At 36.3% G+C, this 25017-nt stretch overlaps 1 protein-coding gene across 1 annotated transcript; it reads left to right on the plus strand.

Annotated features, from left to right (window-relative positions):
• The first annotated feature begins 1718 nt into the window (after window positions 1-1718).
• LOC106058826 (ribonucleoside-diphosphate reductase large subunit-like) lies at window positions 1719-24047 on the plus strand. Its single transcript, XM_056038750.1, has 18 exons — window positions 1719-2243; window positions 4039-4115; window positions 4616-4793; window positions 6484-6584; window positions 7470-7529; window positions 7647-7686; window positions 8527-8603; window positions 9549-9634; window positions 12158-12299; window positions 12892-12975; window positions 14633-14874; window positions 15025-15226; window positions 16068-16217; window positions 17421-17675; window positions 19666-19867; window positions 21124-21260; window positions 21687-21809; window positions 22748-24047. The coding sequence occupies exons 1-18, from the start codon at window positions 2225-2227 to the stop codon at window positions 22859-22861; spliced, it is 2289 nt and encodes a 762-aa protein (XP_055894725.1). The 5' UTR covers window positions 1719-2224; the 3' UTR covers window positions 22862-24047.
• The last annotated feature ends 970 nt before the right edge of the window (window positions 24048-25017 follow it).

A 25017-nucleotide genomic window follows, 5' to 3' on the forward strand; every position in this document is an offset into this window, starting at 1 on the left:
GCATGAGGTTTGCGGGACATGTTCTACGTCAAAATCAATTACGCACACCAAGAGTTGCAATAACTTAGAAGCCAATACGAGGAAAACGCAAACAGGGACGTCCTCGTATTACTTGGCGACACACCTTCATGGAGGACCTCAGAACAGCGGACACCAGGTGGGAGGAGGCTTCAGACATTGCCAATGACAGATCTTTATGGGGACAACTTGCCAATGCGCCGAACGCCGCGGGAGGACCTAAGTAAATAAGTTCCCAAACTGTGTTACGCGAGGGCTGAACAGGTGTTCATGAACTACTGGAATAATTTAGTAGGCTAATAGGCCACCACGTGAATTAATATCTGTTAAAAAAAAAAAAAAAAAAGCAAAGTGTTCCGTTAAATACTCAGAATTAGCGAAATTTGGGAAACACTACTTTACAAAAATATGATAGCATAAACAAATAGGGTTTCCGATCTAGATTACAGATTATAAAGAGAAGATAATTACGCATTTTGTGTTTCAATCTGATCATGCATGTTAATCAGTGACTTAAACTCTACTAAGTCGTTGGTTTTCCTGGCTGAATCAGGCAACCCATTCCATTCCATCCGAAACATGTTTAACATTTTACAAACAAACAGTTAAACATTCTCTAACGGCACTAGTGAAGAAGGAGCACTTGTACGAATTTGTCCTAGCATATGGAATAAGAAATGTGCCTCTATCTTTGTGTCTTTCTGAGTATTTTTTTTATTAGGCTTTGTTTTCCTGGACCTAAATGAAATCTAGAGACTAGGAGGGTCAAGGAAAATAGATCTATACACAACTGTTAAATCCAGACGAAGACCACAACAGAACGATGGTTGAACACTCCAAGAGAATACCACAGTTTTAACGCGCGCAAAATGGTTTTGCGGATACATAGGGTATTATTTTGTCTAATTTATAAAAAGATTTTGAATAATGTTTTTACTTAATAAATATTCGAATATAAATTTATAGGCCTTAAGTACATTCAAGTAGGCCTACAGACATTTTTTTCCCAGAAAAAAAAAGATAGGCCTACATTCAGACCCGTCAGCGAAATGCACATAGCAGTTCATGAAAAGCTGATTTAGATATAAGAAGGTAATACTTAGTTAGCCTATTACTTAGTATATATAATTTATATGTGACAGATATTTTTTTCATAAAGGCAGCACAGAAACCTTCACCCAGATAGCCTACTACCTTGCCCCATGAGTCCACAAATGAGATTGAACCAGAGCGCAATGGGAATGCTTGTACCATGTAAGTCGCGCTTTACAAAAGTAAATTTTAAAAAATATAACCCCAAATATTTTGCTAAAATCTGTCATGATAATTGTTATCTTATCGTATATTATATTGTACAGACGTTACCTACTCCAAAAAAAGAAGATAATTACGTCCTACTCCTACGCGTCATGCATCTAGATGCATAGATTCCAGAAAAGCTTCAATACCTTTAATTTAAGCCTATAAAGTGTAAATATTACGTTTTTTTCACAAACTGGGATTTCTGAACAAAAATTAAGCCCTTTCTCCAACCGGGTGGGATCCGACATTGCAATATATTGATTATTAATTTTTTTTTTTAAATTAAATCTATTTTTGTTTTGTGAAAGTTCTTTTAAGTTTTAGGGGAAAACAAAGTGTGTTAAAAATAGAAACGGGAATGTTTGTATTGACTTCAAACAGGATTACAGACGATAACACCGTCAGTCACTTGAGACACTCAGACACTCAGACAGTATAACTCAAATAACTGAGTATACAGATCTATCTAACTGAGTATACAGATCTATCTATCATCATCTAGAGTACAGATTTAGATTTGTCTAGGTCTAGAATCTAGATCTAATTTTAGAGTCTAATAGACTCTATTTAGTCTATTTAGAGATTCTTACTCTTAGTTTCTAGAATCTAGATTGATAAATTAAAATTGATACTCATTCAGAGTCATTGATAGTGACAGTCAGTCAGACTCAGTCAGTCACAGTCAGTGTCACACTGTCACTCACACTGTACTGTACAGTGAGTGACCGAGGCCCAGAGTGTGTTTGCGTAGATCTATAATAAAATAATTAGGCATGATCCGCTTTTAGGTCATTTATTTACGTCTCTAGGCAGCCATATCTACTCTATCTCATTAGTCATACTCTACAATCCCTACATCTATGCTGATTTCAATGTGCCAAGCTTTTGGAAACAACAGAAAATCATGTTTTTTCATAAACGAGGTAATCAATCCAAATCATCAATAATCATGAGGCTAATGATGCATAGCATGCTTAACTTTAAAATATAAAAATACATATCTAGATCTAATATAGATTATATACTAAAATATATACATATATATCTAGATTTATATACTTTCTTAGTTTTTATGATATTCAAAGGAATGAGTGTTATATGAATATGTTTCAGTGTTGGTGAGAAGCTGTGAGTCTCAGTGACAACCTCACTTTTATTCTCTCTGCCTTTCTTTTTTGTTTTGTCTTTTTAATATGCTCCATAAAAAATGACCATTAGACATTTTACCTGCCTAGGGCAGCCTCAATCTCCTTGGGGACAGCAGGGATTCTATGGACAGGGTTTGAACTCAGAACCACACTACTGTGACAACATTTTTTAACACATATCACACACATGCAAGCTGCCATCAATTTTTATATTTAGTAAAGCCCATGAATACAATCCTTAGTTAAAAATGAAGATTACATATGATGGATGCCTGTTTGTATTATATGTGATTTGGATTTGGACTGTTATCATATGGTCATGCTCTTGAACCCTGCCCACTTTGTATCCCTGCTGTCCTGCAAAAGGTTTGTAATCATTTTCATTTTTTAAGGAAAGTCCTAAAGAAATCAGCATAAGTAACCCATTTAAATTTGTACCTATGCTCATTTAAATGTGTATCCAATGAAATTGAATGCTATTTACAGAATTCTTGTGTATAATAGGGGAATTTTACTATTAACTTTTGTTTATCACATTATAGGTCTACTAAATATTTTTAACTTTGAATACACTCATTTTGGAATGTACATATATGATAGTAGATATGAGTTCATTAAAAAAGAAATGAAATAGATTACAACATTTAATTATCATACTAGATCTACAGGGCTCACAGATAGTAAAGTAGCAAAAATACATAAAACACAGAACCATAACTTACTTTATACAAAAATACGAACAAATAAAATATACCTAAAGACACAAAGTTATAAGTACATTTCTTATTCCATATGCTAGGACCAATTCATATAAGTGCTTTTTCCCTAGTGCCATTAGAGATAGAATGTGCTACCTGAATCATCCAGGAAAGCCAATGACAGATCAAAATTTAAGTTTCTTATTAAGATGCACTTAGCACTTGGATACGTAGAAGTGTTCTGCTAAATACTCGCAACATAAACATAAATTGAAAGTATAAAAAAAGTAACTTATTTAATGTATTCACTAACTAATGACACAAATTGTGCACACTTCTACTTTAAAGTATGCAAGCCTTACTCTCCTACGGTGGGGAGCAGTGGAATGTAAAAATGTATCAATCAAGTCTGTCCAGACTTGCAAGTAAATGTAAGATTGTATCAATCAAGTCTGTCCAGACTTGCAAGTAAATGTAAGATTGTATCCAGTAGTTTGTAGAGCACCTATTCAGGCCTCGCAGAACCCACACAGTTTGGGAAACAGATAAAAGAATGTACTAAATGTTCAAGTATTTTCACTTGACTGCTCTTTGGCTCTTCAATGAAAACACTAAGTGTCTTAGAAACTTTGATTTGACCATGACTGCCCCATCCCCCAGGTCTCTTTGCACAGCGCTTATTCTGTCTCCATTTTCTTGTCATCAGTATAGCAGCTTATACATATACATGTTATTGTGAGGATTTAATATATACATGTTAATGCGAGGATTATACATATAAATGTTATTTTCAGGATTATACCTATACATATTATTGTGAGGATTAGCTTGTTGACAAAATTGTTGTATTAATGACATTACTATATTGACAGATGTTGAAAAGGAAAGTATGCAACTGGGATTGAGAATACAGAAGTTATGCTCAGGACTAAGTAACTGTTTGGATCAGGTGAGTGCGGATTACATGTGACTCAAGTAACTTTTAAGTTTCTGTTAGTGTATACATGGTTGTTTGATTAGGCTGGAGAAACAAATATTTCATTTTAATTTTGACGTAACTCATTTGGATTAACAAGTGCTTTTCAACATTTCACTAACTACTCAGTTTGATGAAAATTAGTTTATTTGTCAAAGTTAGTACATTGTTTAAATGTTCTAGCTTTTTCTTCTGCATTTTGCTTAAATATCTAGCTATGTTGATTCAAGCTATCATTCCAGTCATTTGTATGTAATGGTCATTCTCAGCTATGCTGGTATTGAGCATTAGCCCCAGTGCTTGTACTGACCGCTATATCTGTTCCATTGAACTTCCTTCTGAGCAGATTAAAACTGATTGCTAAATGTCAAAGATTATTTATAGATTTTAAGTTTTGATAATGTTTGAGTTATTCAAGTAATGTTTTAAACATGTCAAATACAATAACTATGAAATGTTTTTAAATCTCAAAGGTTGCAGTCACCAAGCAGGTAATGAATCTAGTTTATCCTGGCATCACAGCCACGGAACTGGACAATTTATCAGCAGAGGTAGCTTTCAAACTGACATCCAAGCATCCAGATTATAGTATACTAGCTACAAGAATAGCTGTGTCCAATTTACATAGAGAGACAAATGAACATTTTAGTGGTAGGAGTTTAATTGTTTATTTCTTGGAATCTGTGTGACTAAACCAAACAATGGGAAAAACTTGCAACAATGTCATTGTAGAGAACTAAAAGTGGTTCAAGTCTCAATTTGAGCTTTAAGCTAAATGATACACACCTGCTAAATGAGCCATTTTAAAAACTCTATACCATTATAAACTATAAACTATTTTAAATAAAACTATTGAGGTTATACTTTTAGCACTCTACATAGAAAAAGAGTAAATAATTCAAATTGATTTGAAGACCAAACAGATATAGATCAACATCAATACAACACAAGTTTTGGTCCTGCTTTAGCACTTTTGTCCTTAATTTGTAAAAGCCCAAAATAAGTTTGATCAAGATTTGTTTTTACCAATTGTTCCTCAAGCCTTCAGGGTTAGGGTTAGGATTTTCATTTTTTTTAATGAGCACATGTAGGTCAAAGTAGATTCTTCTTCTTCTTCTTGAAACTGTCAGGTAGAGTTGTGCCTTCGGTTCTTGGAACTCTAGGCCAGCAAAAGTGAACAAGAGCTCCCTCTCACCGGCCTGAATGAGAACAGTGTACACTGTTCTGTCTGGCAAGTGGGTCGATAGACTAACGGCAAGAGGCCGCGTACACTAAGACCCCCGCCATTTTTCTTTTCTATACCAGGCTAACCATGCGGGACACGCCATTCATGTAGCTGCCCCTTGAGGAACAGCGCCTGGATTGTGACAAGGTTGTGGGAGCTTTTTTACAACTCCGCGCAGTGCAATGAGGATCTCTCGCACCCCCTTAGGCACCCCCACGGGAGTCTAGTTTTGCTACCCTTTTGCCTAATCGTTTCCTCCTACGATCGTTTCCACCCGGGCGCCACTATGAGGCAGGGTAGCATGCCCGGGAGGTCAAAGTAGATAACAGTGATGAGATGCAAGTCTAAATCTTTCAATTTTCAGCAATGAGAACAACTTCCGATGTTATATAGACAGATATATAATTAAATGAATCTGTACCAAGCATGCAATTTTCTAATGGACTGGAGAAAACTCACACAGTGACTGAAAATGTCAATTATAGTCTAGTAGGATGTTGAAAATCACAAGAAAATTGAATTTCTCTGATGTGGTTGCAATAAAAATGCTATAGGATGCTTTGTTTTTGCTATACAAGTTTCTGGTGTCAGAAATTTGATGCCCATTGCCGACACTGTGGAGAGTCGGTGGAAACAGTGACGCATCTCTTGCAAGAGTGTCTGCAGCTCCGAGAGCTGCAGGGTAGTTTGTCTGCAGAGTCACTTGACCTGTATCGGAGCTTAAAGGCACTACACCTAACAGCAGAGTTTCTCGCCAAGGGAGGACTGATCCTTCCAGCCTTGTCACCAATTGGAGTTCATCTCAGGTGTCAGAAATAAAGATTATTACATTGTAGCCCAAACCTTCTTTAGACTACAAGAGCTAGAATTGTGCACGGTTTGTTCTCATGACTATCATGATGACATCCAAAATGTGTACCACATGACCATGTAGCCTTCCTACAATTTTTTTTTATTGAACCTTTTATAAAATAATTTATACGAATGTTGTATTTGAGTTTTGATTTCACAATGAATGCCACAACAAAGCGACTTTCACTTCTGCTACGTGATTACATATTTCTTGTTTCACTTTTTGTCTTCTATAATCATTAATGTGTTTTATCTATTGTGCAGAGGCCATGACTTCCTTGCATCAGTTGGTGAATCCAGAGACTGGAAAACAGTGTTCTTTGATATCAGATGAGTTGTATGAAATCATCCTTAACAATGCAGATGTAAGCCAGCAATGTTTAGTGTTGACCAGAGTCACTTTTAGTCAAATGAACATAGTACTTAGTTGTTGTTGTTTTTTTGTCAACTTTGTTCATAAACCTACAGCTTGTAACAGGATTGATTTTTATGAGTGTTAAATTCATTAAGTAACTCACTTGTCAGCAGACGATAGATTTATTGAATAAATAACTTGGCTGAACCAGCCGCAAAAGCATAGGCACAATGTACACTCAAATAATAATATCACAACCATAGTTACAATTTCATGTTGAGAATAAACTCCTAGTACTTCACAATATACATACTCCTGCTGAAAAATATATCCACGTTCATACTCTTCAAGGACCAAGTAACAACTGCCGTTTTCACTTCCTGGTCAGTTTCAGACCAATAGCTTTCCCGTGAAAAGAGCACAAGATGATCAAGTGATTACAAAATCACTTCATGTCACAGAGTCTCAAACGAGGCTGTGACACAGCTCTTCAAATGACTTTCTGAACAGTGATAATTTATTCCCGAGAGCATAAGAAATAAACTGATTGATTAAGAAAGAAATCTACCATACCAGATAGCCCTAAAACAGCTGCACGTGCACAAACTGTGGCAAACCTTGCCATCCAAGAATTGACTTGTTTAGTTATTGCAGAATCTGCCCAAACTCAAGAAATAATTTAAACCAGTGATTCATATGGGCGCATCCAGTCTTCCAAGACAGACGGAGCCATTTATAATTTATTCTTTTATATTCATTTTTGATTGAATTGAAAAATAATACATAATTTATTTTTGTTTGGCTATTAGAAATATATTTGATAATTGTAATGTATTAGATACAGAAAGATCCTTGCTATTTACCTTTAATCTTATTATACTCTTTATATTAACAGAAACTGAATTCTAGCATTGATTATGAGAGAGATTACCAATTTACTTATCTGGGACTCAAGGTATCGTAAATAATGACCACATTTTAAGTCTCTGTAGCTAAAAAAAAAATCATGAAATTATAGTTAAGAATTTAATCAAATATTTTTCTGTTAATTGTTTTTCCATTTTGTTTTCAGACTTTACAAAAATCTTTCCTTTTAAAAGTGGGTGACAAAGGTGAGATAACTCAATAAACTGCTGGTAGATAGAACTGGTCAGAGATAACTCCATAAACTGCTGGTAGATAGAACTGGTCAGAGATAACTCCATAAACTGCTGGTAGATAGAACTGGTCAGAGATAACTCCATAAACTGCTGGTAGATAGAACTGGTCAGAGATAACTCAATAAACTGCTGGTAGATAGAACTGGTCAGAGATAACTCAATAAACTGCTGGTAGATAGAAGTGGTCAGAGATAACTCCATAAACTGCTGGTAGATAGAACTGGTCAGAGATAACTCCATAAACTGCTGATAGATAGAACTGGTCAGAGATAACTCCATAAACTGCTGGTAGATAGAACTGGTCAAAGATAACTCAATAAACTGCTGGTAGATAGAAGTGGTCAGAGATAACTCAATAAAATGCTGGTAGATAGAACTGGTCAGAGATAACTTAATAAACTGCTGATAGATAGAAGTGGTCAGAAGTTTGAGATGTTTTTTTTTTGTTTTGTTGATTATAGTAAAGTAAAGTTCTCCTTTCAGACCTTGTGTTCTATAGGGCAGATGATGTAAAGGTCATCTGTTTCTGTGGCCTACGGTTAACGAGGGTGTCATGTGGCCAGCACAACAACCAACCGCCTTTTACTTTTTCCCTAACTAATGTCAGGTACCCATTAGAGCTGAGTGGACTTAGAGGCGCCCAAAGATCCCGAAATTAAAAATCCCAGTTTTCAGCAGGATTCGAACCCCGGTCCCCGGTTTGGAAGCCAAGCACTTTACCGCTCAGCCATTGTGCCTCCTGTTGATTATAGTGACACACCATTAATGTTTGTCTCCTCTCTCTCTCCACAGTGGCTGAACGACCACAACACATGTTCATGAGAGTGGCTCTGAGCATTCACATGGAGGACATCAACTCTGCCTTAGAGGTTAGTAGCCCAGTTGTTGTTGTTTTTTTTAATAAATGATTGTTTACTCAAAGTTAAGCTGCTTCCTAAAACTTGTATGTACCATTCATTTTTTATGGCGTTGCATTTAAAATTGTTATGTATTTTTTGGCTACCACTGTAGCACATGGGAGGCGCGGTGGCTGAGCGGTAAAGCGCTTGACTTCCAAACCGGGTGTCCCGGGTTTGAATCCTGGTGAAGACTGGGATTTTTATTTCGGGATCTTTGGCGCCTCTGAGTCCACCCTGCTCTAATGGGTACCTGACAATAGTTGGGGAAAAAGGCGGTTGGTCGTTGTGCTGGCCACATGACACCCTCGTTAACCGTAGGCCACAGAAACAGATGACCTTTACATCATCTGCCCTATAGACCACAAGGTCTGAAAGGGGAACTTTACTTACTTTTACTTTTACTACTGTAGCACATGTACCAAATTGTATTTGAAATTTTGTTTCATGTTTTGGGCTTGTAACATCTTACAATGATGGCCAAATTTCATTTTTTACTTTGGCTAAAAAATTTCATGCCCTTTTTTTTTTTTCTATTACTTAGTCCCATTAAATCATCTTGCTCTAAAACAGCGGTTCTCAACCTTTTTTGCTCGGCGACCCCTTATTATAATCCCCACTCTGCCATGACCCCCCACTCACACAGCAATAGAAGAATAGACAATAACAATCCATATTTTCAATGGTCTTAGGCGACCCCTGGCAAATGGTCAATCGAACCCCAAGGGGGTCGTGACCCACAGGTTGAGAACCCCTGCTCTAAAACAAGTTCTGCATCCTGACACTTTAAAACACATTGATACATTTCATGTTTTGTACACTATGCTTAAGCAAATGCTATAATATGGCTTATTGTAAAAATAGTAAAATCTATTTCTGAAGTGTCTGATTTCATAACAAGATGCATTTCATCTGTAGACCTATCACTTGATGTCTGAGAAATGGTTCCTTCATTCTCCTGTCACCATGGTCAATGGTGGGACTGTAAATCAACAACTTTTAAGGTAAATGAGATTTAGATAGGAATGCTGGTTTTTCTTTTTTTTTTCACGCACTATGAAAACTATATTTTGCTAGTTTGAATAAAACTAACTTATTTCCACAAAGTATCCCCTACATACCTGGCTTTGAAAGAATTATTTTTTTAAATGTTATTAAAAAGAAATTTAACTAAAAAAAATTGGAATATCCTTGAATGATAAGCCTGCTGTTTGAATATAGCCATGTCAAAACTGACAATGAATCAATCCATGTCAAAACTGACTGAACCAAGCCATGTCAAAACTGACAATGAATCAATCCATGTCAAAACTGACTGAACCAAGCCATGTCAAAACTGACAATGAATCAATCCATGTCAAAACTGACTGTGAACCAAGCCATGTCAAAACTGACTGTGAACCAAGCCAGAAAACTGACTGTGAACCAAGCCATGTCAAAACTGACTGTGAACCAAGCCAGAAAACTGACTGTGAACCAAGCCATGTCAAAACTGACTGTGAACCAAGCCACAAAACTGACAATGAACCAAGCCACAAAACTGACTGTGAACCAAGCCATGTCAAAACTGACTGTGAACCAAGCCAGAAAACTGACTGTGAACCAAGCCATGTCAAAACTGACTGTGAACCAAGCCATGTCAAAACTGACTGTGAACCAAGCCACAAAACTGACAATGAACCAAGCCACAAAACTGACTGTGAACCAAGCCATGTCAAAACTGACTGTGAACCAAGCCATGTGAAAACTGACTATGATAAACTGGCTTCACCATATTAGTCGAAATATTATATTCCTATCAATATATTTCTAGTGCTTTTTTCATAGTATTTTATATCTGAAACGTAATAATATCACAACTTTGAAGAATACTGACATGACATAGATAGCTAGGTGGCATATTATTTTTAAACTGGTCCTTTTAATGTTAGTCTAATTGTTTGAACTCTGTCAAGACATATTAGTTTCAATGCATTCTAATGCCTTTTTTTTAATAACGTGTGGTTAATTGACAGTTTAGTCAGCTGCTTGGTTCTTAAATGGATGGCTGCCTGGTCATGCGGTTTGTACGCTGGACTTTCGTTCAGATTTATTGATGGTCCTGGGTTCAAACCCTGCCCGCTCCCATCCCCCGTCGTCCTGCGGGAGGTTTGGACTAGGAAGTAATTATCTTCAACTCTGATGGAACATCCAAAACATGTAAAACATTTTAAATTCATATCACAGTGAAGGATATTTACAATTCAAATGCTAAAGTACTAACTACTACTAAGTACTGACTACATGCCATTAAACTTACTTTTGACCAGGTAAACAGCTGGAATTACCATTGCCCATAGAGCGTTAGGTACATCATAGGAAGACTATATTTTTACTTTCTCTTTTAATGGAGCTCATTTCTAAGACTAAGACTGCTTTATTGATCCTTACGGAAATTTGTTGTGTTTACAAGGACTCTTTTCTCATATAAAGACAACACAACAGAAAAATACACATACAACAGACAACATAAAGAGTTCATTCAGCGACTACACACAGGCATCTTGGTGCATTTCATGTTCCCTGATCAATGAGTGGCGGTGATAGAGTCTGACTGAGTGAGGTATGAACGAGTTTTTGTACCGCTCCGTTCTTGTTTTGATTGACAGCAGTCGCCCACTTCGCGACGACCTGGCATAGTTCTGATGGAGCGGGTGGCCGTTGTCTTCCAAGATTTTTTCGATTTTTCTTAGGCACTTTTGTTCAAAAAGTTCCTTTAAATGTGGTAATGTTGTGAGTGTAATTTTTGATGCTTTTTTAATGCTTTCTAGACGTCGCAACAGTTTAGATGAGGCGTTGCCTTGCCAACAAGTTATTCTAAGTCAATATCTTGAGGATGTTGTCTGTAAGGGATGCATGTGTATATCAAATGTAGCTGAAGTATTTCTAGAAGATGTTTAATTAGACTAAGTGCGTGCGTACCTTGTTTGATGTATTTTAATCGCGAGTTCTTGAAAACATGCACACCGTCACAAATATAGATAAGGTACTAAACAGGAACACAGACTCAATGACCAAGTTGACTCAAGGTGAACTTCAAACAAACGTTTATTACAGAATGGGGCCACAGCTTAGTCTGTCACTAATAACGATGTTATCCCCTCAAGAGTCTAGCAGTAACTGATCAATAAAAGTCTATTCTAATCTCTAACCCAAAGTCTATGTCGTCACTATAAAATGTATGTTCACCGTCAGTCTAATAAAGTGCGCAACCCAACTAACTAAACTATCTATCTAACATGTTGTGATTGTTAAAGTTATTCTTGGATTAATTTCTCTCTCTTGATTTACAGGTATAACTCTGTCAGGCTCTACTTTTATGCTCAAACAAATTAAGTTCTAATATCTAAATTTTATGTGGCATGTTTAGAGCACACAAAAAAAAACTATTGTAAAGATATTCTCAAAACTAACATTTTTATTTTTAAAACTAATCAGACTTTCTTTTTTTTTTCGTACCCTCTACTCTCCCTCTCCCCCTGCAACAGCTGCTACCTTGTATCAATACCATCGGACAGTATTGAAGGAATATTTGATGCCTTGAAAAACTGTGCTGTCATCTCCAAGTGTTTTGGGGATGTGGGTCTTGGCGTCCACTGTGTGAGAGCCTCTGGAAGCTACTTAGAGGGGGTAAGTCTCTTGTAACTATTTGGCCTCACCTTATTGATGTTATAGTTATGGAACAACCAGATAGACCTGTTAACTACCTCACCCTTAGGTCAATGTTAGTCAACAATCACAAAGAGGAGTGGCTCAACCAATGGGCATCAGGAAACACAGGCAGAGCCATGTACAAAGAAATGACTACGCCTAACAAACTGGACAGTATTAACTTCCTCCCCCGCAAAGAACAATCTACAATCTTCCAACTAAGAACAGGACACACACCACTATTAAATTACCACCTGAACAAAATAAACTCCACACAACTCCCCCTTTGCAGACACTGCGTCCACCCCTTTGAAACCGTAAACCATATCCTCTTTGAATGCCCCTCCCTAATCCACCTTAGGCAGACCCTGCTTCCACTACAGCCCAACATAACCAACACCCTGTACGGCAGTGCTGAATAACTGAAGAAAACAGCACACTTTTTTTTTCCTTGGCACAGTCTGCAAAAGAGCTCACAGCTCAGCAGCAATAAAGCTGGCTAGAAGAAGAAGAAGAATAGTTATTGAGTCTATGGTGTTCACTATGTATGTAGTTTACTTGTGTGTTTCAGATTCAAGGCAAATCCAATGGGATCGTTCCAATGTTGAGAGTTTTCAATGCAACATCTGAGTTTGTCGAGCAGGGATCAAGTAAGGTAATATTTCATAGTTATGTTGAGAAACAACGCTAGAAATATAGTACTGAATAGAGATTTCTTATTGAATTCACTTTTACAGTTGACAGCAACTCTAGTATTATGAAAGTCTCCTATCTTATAAAACATTATTTCATAGTTGTCTATGATTCCAGGGAAGGCGTAGCTAGGGCCCCCAAATGAGTTTTTTTTTTACATTAAAAATTAAATATTACGCAAAATGCTGGGGCCCCAAAGAGGTAAAGCCCCCCCGGGCCCCCAAACGATGTAAAATTATAAGCTACGCCCCTGTTCCAGGGGGTCAATTTAAGTTATCTTTTAGTCTTCTGCACCTGACTTCTGTATTGGATTTTCTTTGGGCTTCAAATGTGAGTCACATGACCTTCGCGAGAGCTCTCCAGCTGTCTCTTTCTTCAGGGGCCATCTGCTGCCAGCTGTTTTCCTCTATGCCAGTGAGGACAAAATGTCTTCTGAGTTGATCTTTATACGTTTTCCATGGGCACCTCTGTTACAATCTCCTCCTGTAAGCTCATCAGAAAAGATCACCTTTGGCTTGCAGTTATCCCCCATGCAAGATAGGTTTCCAATCCATCGCAACTGTGTGGAAAGCGTGATCGAGAGGCCAAGTGCGCTTGAACTTGGCTTGGCTTGGCTACCTAGAAGGGGGGCTCGAGGTTCGACACCCGACTCGGGCAGAGTTGTGTTCACTGAGTGCCTAAAGGCAGCACGGAAAACCAACTCCTAGATTAAGATACCCCCTCTCCCCCACCAGTCCACAAATGAGATTGGACCAAAAAGCGCTCTGAGCATGCTATAAGCATGAAAGTAGCGCTATATAAATGCTATAATAATAATAATAATGGCAAATAGTTCTTCTGTACTGTCCACACTGGCCCCCCATGCAGAGAACATGGTTATAATATTTGTCTAGCCAGGGTATGCCCTTTATAAAACATTAGCAACTTTGAAGGAAGTGTTCTCACCAAAGTTTTGCTCCACTCTGAGACCTGGTTGCTCTGAAGAAGGCATCAAAGGCTCCTATGAGCTTGTATTGTTTTAATGTACAGGCATTGAAGTCTAAATTGTTTCTATGAATATTTATCTAAGCTTAAATTGTTTAAATGTATGTGTTTCTAAGTCTAAATTGTTTCTATGAATATTTATCTAAGCTTAAATTGTTTAAATGTATGTGTTTCTAAGTCTAAATTGTTTCTATGAATATTTATCTAAGCTTAAATTGTTTAAATGTATGTGTTTCTAAGTCTAAATTGTTTCTATGAATATTTATCTAAGCTTAAATTGTTTAAATGTATGTGTTTCTAAGTCTAAATTGTTTCTATGAATATTTATCTAAGCTTAAATTGTTTCAATGTATTTGTTTCAAAGTCTAAATTGTTTCTATGAATATTTATCTAAGCTTAAATTGTTTCAATGTATTTGTTTCAAAGTCTAAATTGTTTCTATGAATATTTATCTAAGCTTAAATTGTTTAAATGTATTTGTTTCTAAGTCTAAATTGTTTCTATGAATATTTATCTAAGCTTAAATTGTTTAAATGTATTTGTTTCTAAGTCTAAATTGTTTCTATGAATATTTATCTAAGCTTAAATTGTTTAAATGTATTTGTTTCTAAGTCCTAAATTGTTCATCTTTCCAGAGGCTGGGAGCATTGACTGCTTACTTAGAACCATGGCATCCTGACATTTTTGAGTTTTTGGAATTAAAGAAAAATACTGGCAAAGAAGAAATGAGAGCAAAGAATCTGGCCTATGCACTCTGGGTTCCTGACCTCTTCATGCGTCGAGTCGAAGCCGATGATGATTGGACTTTGATGTGTCCTTATGAGTGTCCAGGGCTTGATGAGGTTTTTGGTCAAGAATTTGAGACACTGTATCAGATGTATGTTAAAATTGTTTTATATCTTGTGTTGAAGTCTCTTTTTGTATTTCCATTATTCTAAGCATCTTTGTGACCTTTGTATTTCCATTATTCTAAGTATGTTTGTGACCTTTGTATTTTGTATTAAGATAAGATTTCCATTATTCTAAGGTACGAGAGAGAAAATAAAGGTAAAAAGACAATCAGAGCCCAGAAGTTGTGGTTCGCCATCTTTGAATCCCAGACAGAGACTGGCTCACCATACATGTTGTACAAAGACAGTTGTAACAGAAAGTCTAATCAGCAGAACCTTGGGACAATCAAGTGCAGTAACTTGTGTACTGAAATTATAGAGTTCAGTTCCCCTGATCAGGTGAGCTATTTCCAGGACAATTACCAACACTAGATCCATCACAGCAGATATAGAAGAAACTGCACATTTTTTTTTTAGATTATCTGCAAACATACAGTGAATCCAGTATAGCCAATATAAATGGTTACATTCACTTAAAGATTTTTTAAGCAAACTGCTTATAACTCTAAAACATAGACAGTGGAATTCTTCTTAGATTGCCTTTTAAAATTCAGATCATAAAGAATATGGCTGCCTGGTCGTGCGGTTTGCGCGCTGGACTGTCTTTCAGTTTTATCAACTGTCGAGGGTTCAAACCCTGCCTGCTCCCATCCCCCGTTGTCCTGCGGGAGGTTTGGACTAGGAAGTAAACTATCTTGAACTCTGAAGGAACATCCGAATTATGTAAAATATTTTACAAAACAGTTTATGAAAAGCAGTTAACAAACAGTGAAATATGTTGAAGTAGTACTTTAAAATTTAGGGAAAAACAAAAAACTATTTAGTAAGAAAAGAACAAATGTCTCTCTGGCTCAATAAAAAAGGTCATAGTTTATATCTCCATTTGGGACTCAGATTTAGTCAAAATTAAAACCACAAAGAAAAAATAAACTTCTGTCTGGTAGTTGGGGATTTGTCACAGTCTCGGTTGACATTTAGGATCAGCTAACAGAAAAAAAAAATTATCTTTGCAGTTAATTTTGAATATAAACTGAGCTGAAGCTAAAAAATTTAGGATCAGCTCACAGTAAAAATAATCTTTACAGTTTATTTTGAATATCAACTGAGCTGAAGAAAATACATGGAACACGTCAGGAATAAATATTTTCAAAATGAATTTCATTTCAATGTTTTCCCCCAGATTGCTTCTTGTTGTACAGCCTCTCTTGCCTTAAATAAGTTTGTCCAGTCAGATGGGACTTTTCATTTTGAACAGCTGCGCTATGTAACAGCAGTGGCAGTAAAAAACTTAGACAAGCTGATTGACAGAAATGTTTACCCTGTCCTGGAGGTGAGAGTTCATTTCAATTCTTAATGAGCTAACCATTTCAATCACTAATGAAACATTGGTGTGAAATTCTCAAGTGGTGTATTATAAATTAAAACATTCTTCTGAACAGTTCTAGAAGTAAACAGATCTAAAAATGACCTTGCTATATAATATGGAAGAGTTTTTAATCTATTAAAAATTCTTGATATCCTTCAACATAGTGGTAACCAAATTTTTACAGATATTACCTTATTTATACAATTTTATTTGACTGGCCACCCCAATTCATTTAAATTTGTTCTACATACAGTCAAACATGACGATTGGTTTATGAACCACTGATCCTAATCTGATTACAGTCAAATCTAGTAAATTAAACCACCAGTTATTTAGACTAAGAATTTATTCAGACCTATTCCTAAAGTATGATAGAGCTTGAATATGAACAAGGAAACACAAATCCCTCAGTAGTTAGCAGTTTGGTTTTTGGATCCTTCTGTATCTCAGCTTTTTATCAAGCATCAATCAAGTGTCTGGGATCACAAGCAAGGAATTCTCTTCTGTTGTCAATCAAAAAAAGGTTTCTTCAAGAAATCTACCATTTTACCACTTTTTAGCTTCAAATAAAGCTAAATTTGATTCTTTTCATTACAATTATTTGACCATTTTAGTATAATCTGAGTAAGTGTGGTTATCAGATTTTATTTTAATAGTAGAAATGTTTGAAGGCAATACTTCTTCTTCTTCTTCTTGAAACTGTCAGGTAGAGTTGAGCCTTCAGCTCTTGGAACTCTAAGCCAGCAAAAGTGAACAAGAGCTCCCTCTCACCAGCCTGAATGAGAACAGTGTACACTGTTCTGTCTGACGGGTGGGTCAGACTCACGGCAAGAGGCCGCGTACACTAAGACCCCCGCCATTTTCCTTTTTTATACCAAGCTAACCATGCGGGACACGCCATTTATGTAACGGCCCCTCAAGGAACAGCGCCTGGATTGTGACAAGGTTGTGGGAGCTTTTTTACAACTCCGCACAGTGCAATGAGGATTCTCTCGCACCCCCTAAGGCACCCCCACGGGAGTCTTGTTTTGCTACCCTTTAGCCTAATCGTTTCCTCCTACGATCGTTTCCACCCGGGCGCCACTATGAGGCAGGGTAGCATGCCCGGGTTGAAGGCGATACAAGACATGCATCAATGTTCTATTTTTTTTTTATTTTCAATTTCAGGCAGAAATTTCCAACAAGAAACACCGTCCGATTGGACTCGGTGTTCAAGGTCTTGCCGATGCTTTCATCTTGATGCGTTACCCATTTGACAGCCCCGAGGCCAAACAGCTGAACAAAGAAATATTTGAAACTATTTACTTTGCAGCCTTGGATGCTAGTTGTGAGCTTGCTGAGAAGTATGGCCCCTATGAAACCTACCCAGGAAGTCCAGTCTCTAAAGGAGTCCTGCAACACGACATGTGGAATGTCAAGCCAGTGAGTTATTTAGATTTGAGTTTTTTTTTGTTTTTTTTATTCATTTAAACTTAATGTTTTTTTTTTAACCTTCACACTTGTGCTGAACAACTGAAGAGAACAGCACACTATTTTTCCTTGGCACATTCTGCAAAAGAGCTGACAGCTCAGCAGCGAAAAATCTGGCTAGAAGAAGAAGAAGTACCTTCACACTTTTATTTGTATTGCTCTGATATAGTGCATCTTTCTTGCTCATAGCGTCCTCAGTGTGCATTGGTCTAATCTCTTTTGTGGACTTGTGGGAGAGGGAATGTTTCTGTGCTGCCTTTAGGAACTTGCAAACATAACTCAGCAGCTCGAGTTAGGATTAGGATTCGAACTTGGACCTTCTTGATAGTTAGTGGTTTACGCCATTCAGACACATATCCCTATTTAATTGATTCAATTTCAATGTTTTGTGTGTTTAAGTTGCATGGCTAGAGACTTGCCAGCTGTAAGCAATGCATTAAGTTCTTGTTCAGTTTCTCATTCTTTAAGGTTCTGTGTATTGTTGCAGTAGATGGCCAAAGAAAATGGCTACTGAATATTATTTTTAGTATTATTATTACTGATTGTAGCATGATGTTGACCACTGTAGATATTTTGAGGATTTGGGATTGAAGCTTTGTACTGACTTTAACCTCAGCATGTATCAAAACTCTACTTGTACTCCAGGCCAAAGTCACTCTAGGCCAATGTTGGTTTAGCTAAGTCACTCTAGGCCATTGTTGGTTTAGCTAAGTCACTCTATGCCAATGTTGGTTTAGCTAAGTCACTCTAGGCCAATGTTTGTTTAGCTAAGTCCCTCTAGGCCAATGTTTGTTTAACTAAGTCACTCTAGGCCATTGTTGGTTTAGCTAAGTCACTCTATGCCAATGTTGGTTTAGCTAAGTCACTCTAGGCCAATGTTTGTTTAGCTAAGTCACTCTATGCCAATGTTGGTTTAGCTAAGTCACTCTAGGCCAATGTTTGTTTAGCTAAGTCACTCTAGGCCATTGTTGGTTTAGCTAAGTCACTCTATGCCAATGTTGGTTTAGCTAAGTCACACTAGGCCAATGTTTGTTTAGCTAAGTCACTCTAGGCCAATGTTGGTTTAGCTAAGTCACTCTAGGCCAATGTTGGTTTAGCTAAGTCACTCTATGCCAATGTTGGTTTAGCTAAGTCACTCTATGCCAATGTTGATTTAGCTAACTCACTCTATGCCAATGTTGGTTTAGTTAAGTCACTCTAGGCCAATGTTTGTTTAGCTAAGTCACTCTAGGCCAATGTTTGTTTAGCTAAGTCACTCTATGCCAATGTTGGTTTAGCTAAGTTGAATGTATTTTCTTTGAATAACAAACTGGTGCAGGTACAGTCCATCTAATGCCAGTGCCACCAGTACATGAACTAAGCATTTTAGTCTTTTGTTGTACCAACTGTATAATTCCAAAATGAACTTGAAATTATTAATGAACACAGGATTATTCCTCCAAAAACAAATAACAATCCTTGACAAAGCAAAGCTGTTCCTTATATTGATTGCATGTAGATCTTTGTATGGATAAAGTTGATCATGTTTCCTGCATTGTTTTAAATATAAAACTTATCAACTGAGCCACTGAACCAAGCTAAAAACATACATTGTGTGCAGCTATGTAATTCTTTTTTTTTTAATGTTTTGGATGTTCCTTCAGAATTGAAGATGATTACATCCTAGACCAAACGTCCTGCAGGATGCCACAGGCATGGTTCAAACCTGGGACCATCAAGACAACATTCCAGAGCTCATACCACATAACCAGGATGTAACTGCATATGCATACTATATGTTACTTTTGTTTGTAAATAATTTAGAATATATTTATTACATTACAGATTGTGGTATTTAAATGAGGACATACATTTACATTATGTATAATATTTAAATACAGTTTTAATTATTCATTTGCTTTTACATGCTATTACTCCTGTTTGTCTCTATTTCAATTGGCAGATAACACATTTAGATTGGGCCAGTCTGAGGCAGAGAATCAGCAAACATGGAGTTAGAAATAGTCTTCTTGTAGCCGTGGCACCATCAGAAGTGACGTCTCTTATTCTTGACATCAACGATTCGGTCAGCGCCTACTGCAGTCATGTGTATAAGCTGTCCTATTCAAGGAATGGATTCTGTGTCAGGAGGAATCTTGTGGAAGGTTTCTCTTTTTCTTGCCTACAGATTACTTTAACTCTGTGTTCTCAAAGTGTATAATATTAACAACAGAGAACCCAGTCAAAGTCTATACAAAGTTAAAAAATATGAATTAGACTTAGTCCTTTCGACTCCCAATAGAGCATATGACCACAACAGCATTTTGCCATCAGACTCTGTTCTGGGCTATTCCCCTCAGTTGGGTCCATGTCTATCCTGCCATCTTTGCCTCTTGTTCTATCTCCCCCATGTTTGCTGTAGTCTCCCAGTCTTTCTCTTCCCCTGTGAGTCCCAGCATGCTTTGCAATATTTTCCTTTGTTCTTGGCTTGATTATATTTTACCTCTCTTATTCCATTAGTCAATATTTATAAGAGATGGGTGCCTAGTCATGTGTGGTATGCACTCTAGACTGTAAGTTTGGTGGTCTCAATGGTTCAGGGTAGGAACCCTGCCCGCTGCATCCTCCTTTGTTTGGGCTAGGACATTATTCAAATCTTGAGGCACATCCGAAAAAAAATAAATTTTTAAGTTTTATTAACAAGGCAAAAGAAAGCATAACGCTTGCTTGTCTCTGAGCTAGTCAATCAGCAATAATAATTTAAATTTAATGTATAGAGCGCTGCTAAAAAACAATGTGGGCTCAAGGCCCTATGAGAACATGTAATCAAAATGAGAGTTAACAAACTAATTGAAATAAGTTTAGAAAGCTCATTCTCTGTAGAAATTTTAAACCCTTGACAAGCACCCATAATATTTTAACAACAAAAATTAGATTTCATTTTGGACATTTTTCTCCAAAGTAGAATTTTTAATATTTTCATCAAAAAACATTACAAAGTAATCTGTCAAGACAAACTAAAGGCAGGTCTACAGGCAGGTCTACGGAATTAAATGTGCCTACCATATCATCCTCATGTTGGCCTTTGATTCATTTTTTTGTTAAATTTAGCTGCTTGTTAAGAAAAGATTTGTTTGTACTTAAATGCTGCTTTAGAACTCTCGACAGTAAAAAAAAGTTAAAAGTTCCCCTTTCAGACCATGCCATCTGTAGGGCAGATGATGTTAAGGTCATCTGTTTCTTTGACAAATGGTTAACAAGTAGGTATCATGTGGCCAGCTCAACGACCATCCGCCTTTACTTTTCCCAACTAAAGTCAGGTACCCTTCCTCGACAGTTCACAGCTAATTTTTTATTGTCATTGATTATTATATTTGTATAAGCCTTCTTAGGTTATTAAGAATTTGAAAATGTGTTTCAGACCTGACAGACAGAGGCCTGTGGAATGAGGATATAAAAAATCAGATCATAGCTGCTGGAGGTTCAATCCAGGGTATTGCAACTATTCCAGAAGATCTGAAAGATTTGTACAAAACTGTCTGGGAGATGAAACAGAAGGTAAGAGTGATGTGAAAGTTTAAGATACATTTTATTGTTTTATGTTTTGTTAAAGTTTTGTTGAACCCTATGGAACAAAAAATGTAATGATATACATAATGTAGAGATACAAAATGTATTGATATGGTCTGGTATTTAATTAATGGTACATAAAGTAGTGATATGCTGTGGAATAGAGCATAGTGTAATGATGCATATTCAAATGGGTTAAGTATGAGAGGCATGGGGCAGGGTTTGAGTCTGGGAGTATTGAAATGACAGTCCAGAGTGCATACCATATGACCAGGCAGCCTGTTTGAGAGCACTTTAAAAATAACTAATTCTATTGATTGTGATAATTGTTCAACATTTCTATAGTACTATTCATAAGCTGTATTATCAATGTAGTGATTTCTAGTAATCAGACTTCACAAAAATTTGTTTAAGGTAATATTAGAGTTGGCTGCAGACCGTGGTGCATTCATTGATCAAAGTCAGTCAGTAGCCATTCACATGAGAGATGCCAACTATGGTAAATTGACCAGCATGCACTATTGTGGATGGAGACTTGTAAGTAAACAATACACTATAATAAATGAAAAGCTGTCATGGAATAAAAAAATCAGACAAAGCATTGGGGTTTATTAAAAGAAATTTCTGTAAATCAAAAAGAACAAAAAAATAAAATGTTATTTAACCTTGGTTAGGCCAATAATAGAATATGCATCCTCTGTTTGGGACCCCTCAACTCAAGAAAACATTAAGAAACTGGAACAGACACAAAATAGAGCAGTGAGATTCATAACAAATGAATAATCACATTTGACTAGAGTAACACCTTTAGTAAAATCACTAAATTTAGAAAGCCTTCAGGACAGAAGACTCAAAAGTAAAGTAGCAATTATACATAAAACACTGAACCATAATCTTCAAATACAAAAACAGAATTTAATAAAATACTCAGAAAGACACAAAGATAAAGGTACGTTCCTCGTTCCATATGCTAGGACAAATTTATACAAATGCTCTTTCTTCCCTAGTGCTATTAGAGCATGGAATGGGTTGCCTGAGCTAGCCAGGAAAACCAGTGACTTGGCAGAATTTAAGTCATTGGTTAATATGCATGACTAAATGCATGACGCATAGGACGTAATCATCTTCTTTTTTGAAGTAATGTCTGTATCATATAAGATAAGATACACTTAATCCTTGCCATACAGTATATTTTAGCATTACCAAAGTAATGTACACTCTTCTTTGCTATATTGTATATTTTAGCATTTGCAGAGTTAGCTTTCAGTCCAGGTAAAATGATAGACACTTACCAAGCTTGAAATCAAATAAAAAACTCCTTTGAAAGTGTTTGCATGTGTCAGTCTTGAGGGCTGGAGGAGGAGTCCCAGCTCTTAAGTGTGTTTATTCAATTTGAACTTGTCTCCCTTTATTGAGATATTCAGCATTGTCTCCCTTGTCTTTGTTTTCAATGAAGAAAATTGTATGTTTTTTAGGGTTTAAAGACTGGACTGTATTCCTTAAAAACTGCCATGAGTAATAAAACTTCAGATTTTTCGGAAACAAGAGACGAAATGTTTAGTTTTACACAGACAGCAATGAAATGTTGAATGTCGACAAGAAATGTGGATGTTGTTTAAAAATGTGATCTCTTTTTTTGAAAGCTTCTGCCGCATCTGTGAGACTGCTGATGTAATGCTAAACTATTCAAAAATATGCTAATGTATATTAACCTCATCAGACGGGGGTGAGATGTTTTATGACAAATAGCTTTTGTAAGATATTGTACTTCTTTTCTCAAGACGTCTGGACCAGCAGTTCCATTCGTTGTATAGCTCAAGTTTTGAAAGTATCATCTGTAAGTATTCAGACATCTGTGTGTGATCAAACATTGAGAGCACTATTCATATCGACTGTGATAATACATTTGTAATTAGAGCTCTGTTATTTATACTGTTCCTTCTACAAACAACTAGAAATATATACATTTACTGTGCTGAGTAGATAATAAACTCTAAAACAATTTGATTACACTATAATAGCTTATTGTTCTAGGTAAAGTATACTAACATTACTAGTTCCTCAAAATCTTGCTGGTCTCTTACTCAAGTTTTCTTACGGGGAAAGTGTAATGGAGAGGGAGACAACCAAGACTCAATTTTTCAAACTTAGTCACTATTAAAAATAATAAAGCTACATAATATTTCATTAGCATGGATGCTGTATGATGTTCAACTATTTTTTAAAAGCTTGCTGTGATGTGAGAGCATATTTAATATTTACTTGCCAAATTATCAGTGTAATTGTATTTAACAAATGAGTGACTATTTTAAGTGATCTGACTTATCGGATGTCACTATTTAGCCCTTTTTGAAATAACTCTATTCAATATTATTAAACACTGCTGGTTGCTTGGCGGTAGGGAGTACTCATTGTTATCATGTCACCTCTATTTGAGCTAGGGAGTACTCATTTTTATCTTGTCAGCTCTTTCTCCACTAAGAAACAGTTTTGCTACTGTAGTATTATTCTTGATTCTAATTTCCTTAAGCATTTTATACGTAGGAAAGAAACAAAAATGAAACTAAAATGTTGAAAGTGTGTGAGAAAGTCAGAGAGAAGATCAGATTAGTTGTTTTTTTTTTATTATTGATTTATGAAGGAATAGGAATGACTAAATATTTTTTTAAATTATGTTTTTACATTGTGTTATTGTTATATTTTTATTTTTTTACTGGCACACATAAAAAAAATGAAATAAATGATTGTTGAGCCTTAAAATGACTTCAGACTAATTGTATACATGTATGTTGAGCATTGAAATGACTTCAGACTAACTGTATACATGTATGTTGAGCCTTGAAATGACTTCAGACTACTTGTATACATGTATGTTGAGCCTTGAAATGACTTCAGACTAACTGTATACATGTATGTTGAGCCTTGAAATGACTTCAGACTACTTGTATACATGTATGTTGAGCCTTGAAATGACTTCAGACTACTTGTATACATGTATGTTGAGCCTTGAAATGACTTCAGACTACTTGTATACACGTATGTTGAGCCTTGAAATGACTTCAGACTACTTGTATACATGTATGTTGAGCCTTGAAATGACTTCAGACTACTTGTATACATGTATGTTGAGCCTTGAAATGACTTCAGACTACTTGTATACATGTATGTTGGCCTTGAAATGACTTCAGACTAACTGTATACATGTATGTTGAGCCTTGAAATGACTTCAGACTAACTGTATACATGTATGTTGAGCCTTGAAATGACTTCAGACTAACTGTATACATGTATGTTGAGCCTTGAAATGACTTCAGACTACTTGTATACATGTATGTTGAGCCTTGAAATGACTTCAGACTACTTGTATACATGTATGTTGAGCCTTGAAATGACTTCAGACTACTTGTATACACGTATGTTGAGCCTTGAAATGACTTCAGACTACTTGTATACATGTATGTTGAGCCTTGAAATGACTTCAGACTACTTGTATACATGTATGTTGAGCCTTGAAATGACTTCAGACTACTTGTATACATGTATGTTGAGCCTTGAAATGACTTCAGACTACTTGTATACATGTATGTTGAGCCTTGAAATGACATCAGACTAACTGTATACATGTATGTTGGCCTTGAAATGACTTCAGACTAACTGTATACATGTATGTTGAGCCTTGAAATGACATCAGACTACTTGTATACATGTATGTTGAGCCTTAAAATGACATCAGACTAACTGTATA

The sequence above is a fragment of the Biomphalaria glabrata genome, chromosome 8 (assembly GCF_947242115.1).
Source record: "Biomphalaria glabrata chromosome 8, xgBioGlab47.1, whole genome shotgun sequence".
NCBI lineage: Eukaryota > Metazoa > Mollusca > Gastropoda > Planorbidae > Biomphalaria > Biomphalaria glabrata.

Bases quoted from the DNA above. Each gene is read 5' to 3' on its own strand.
- LOC106058826 (XM_056038750.1), top strand. The intron at 8,604-9,548 runs GTTAGTAGCCCA...TTTCATCTGTAG, and splicing joins ACATCAACTCTGCCTTAGAG to ACCTATCACTTGATGTCTGA. The intron at 21,810-22,747 runs GTAAGTAAACAA...TATGTTTTTTAG, and splicing joins ACTATTGTGGATGGAGACTT to GGTTTAAAGACTGGACTGTA.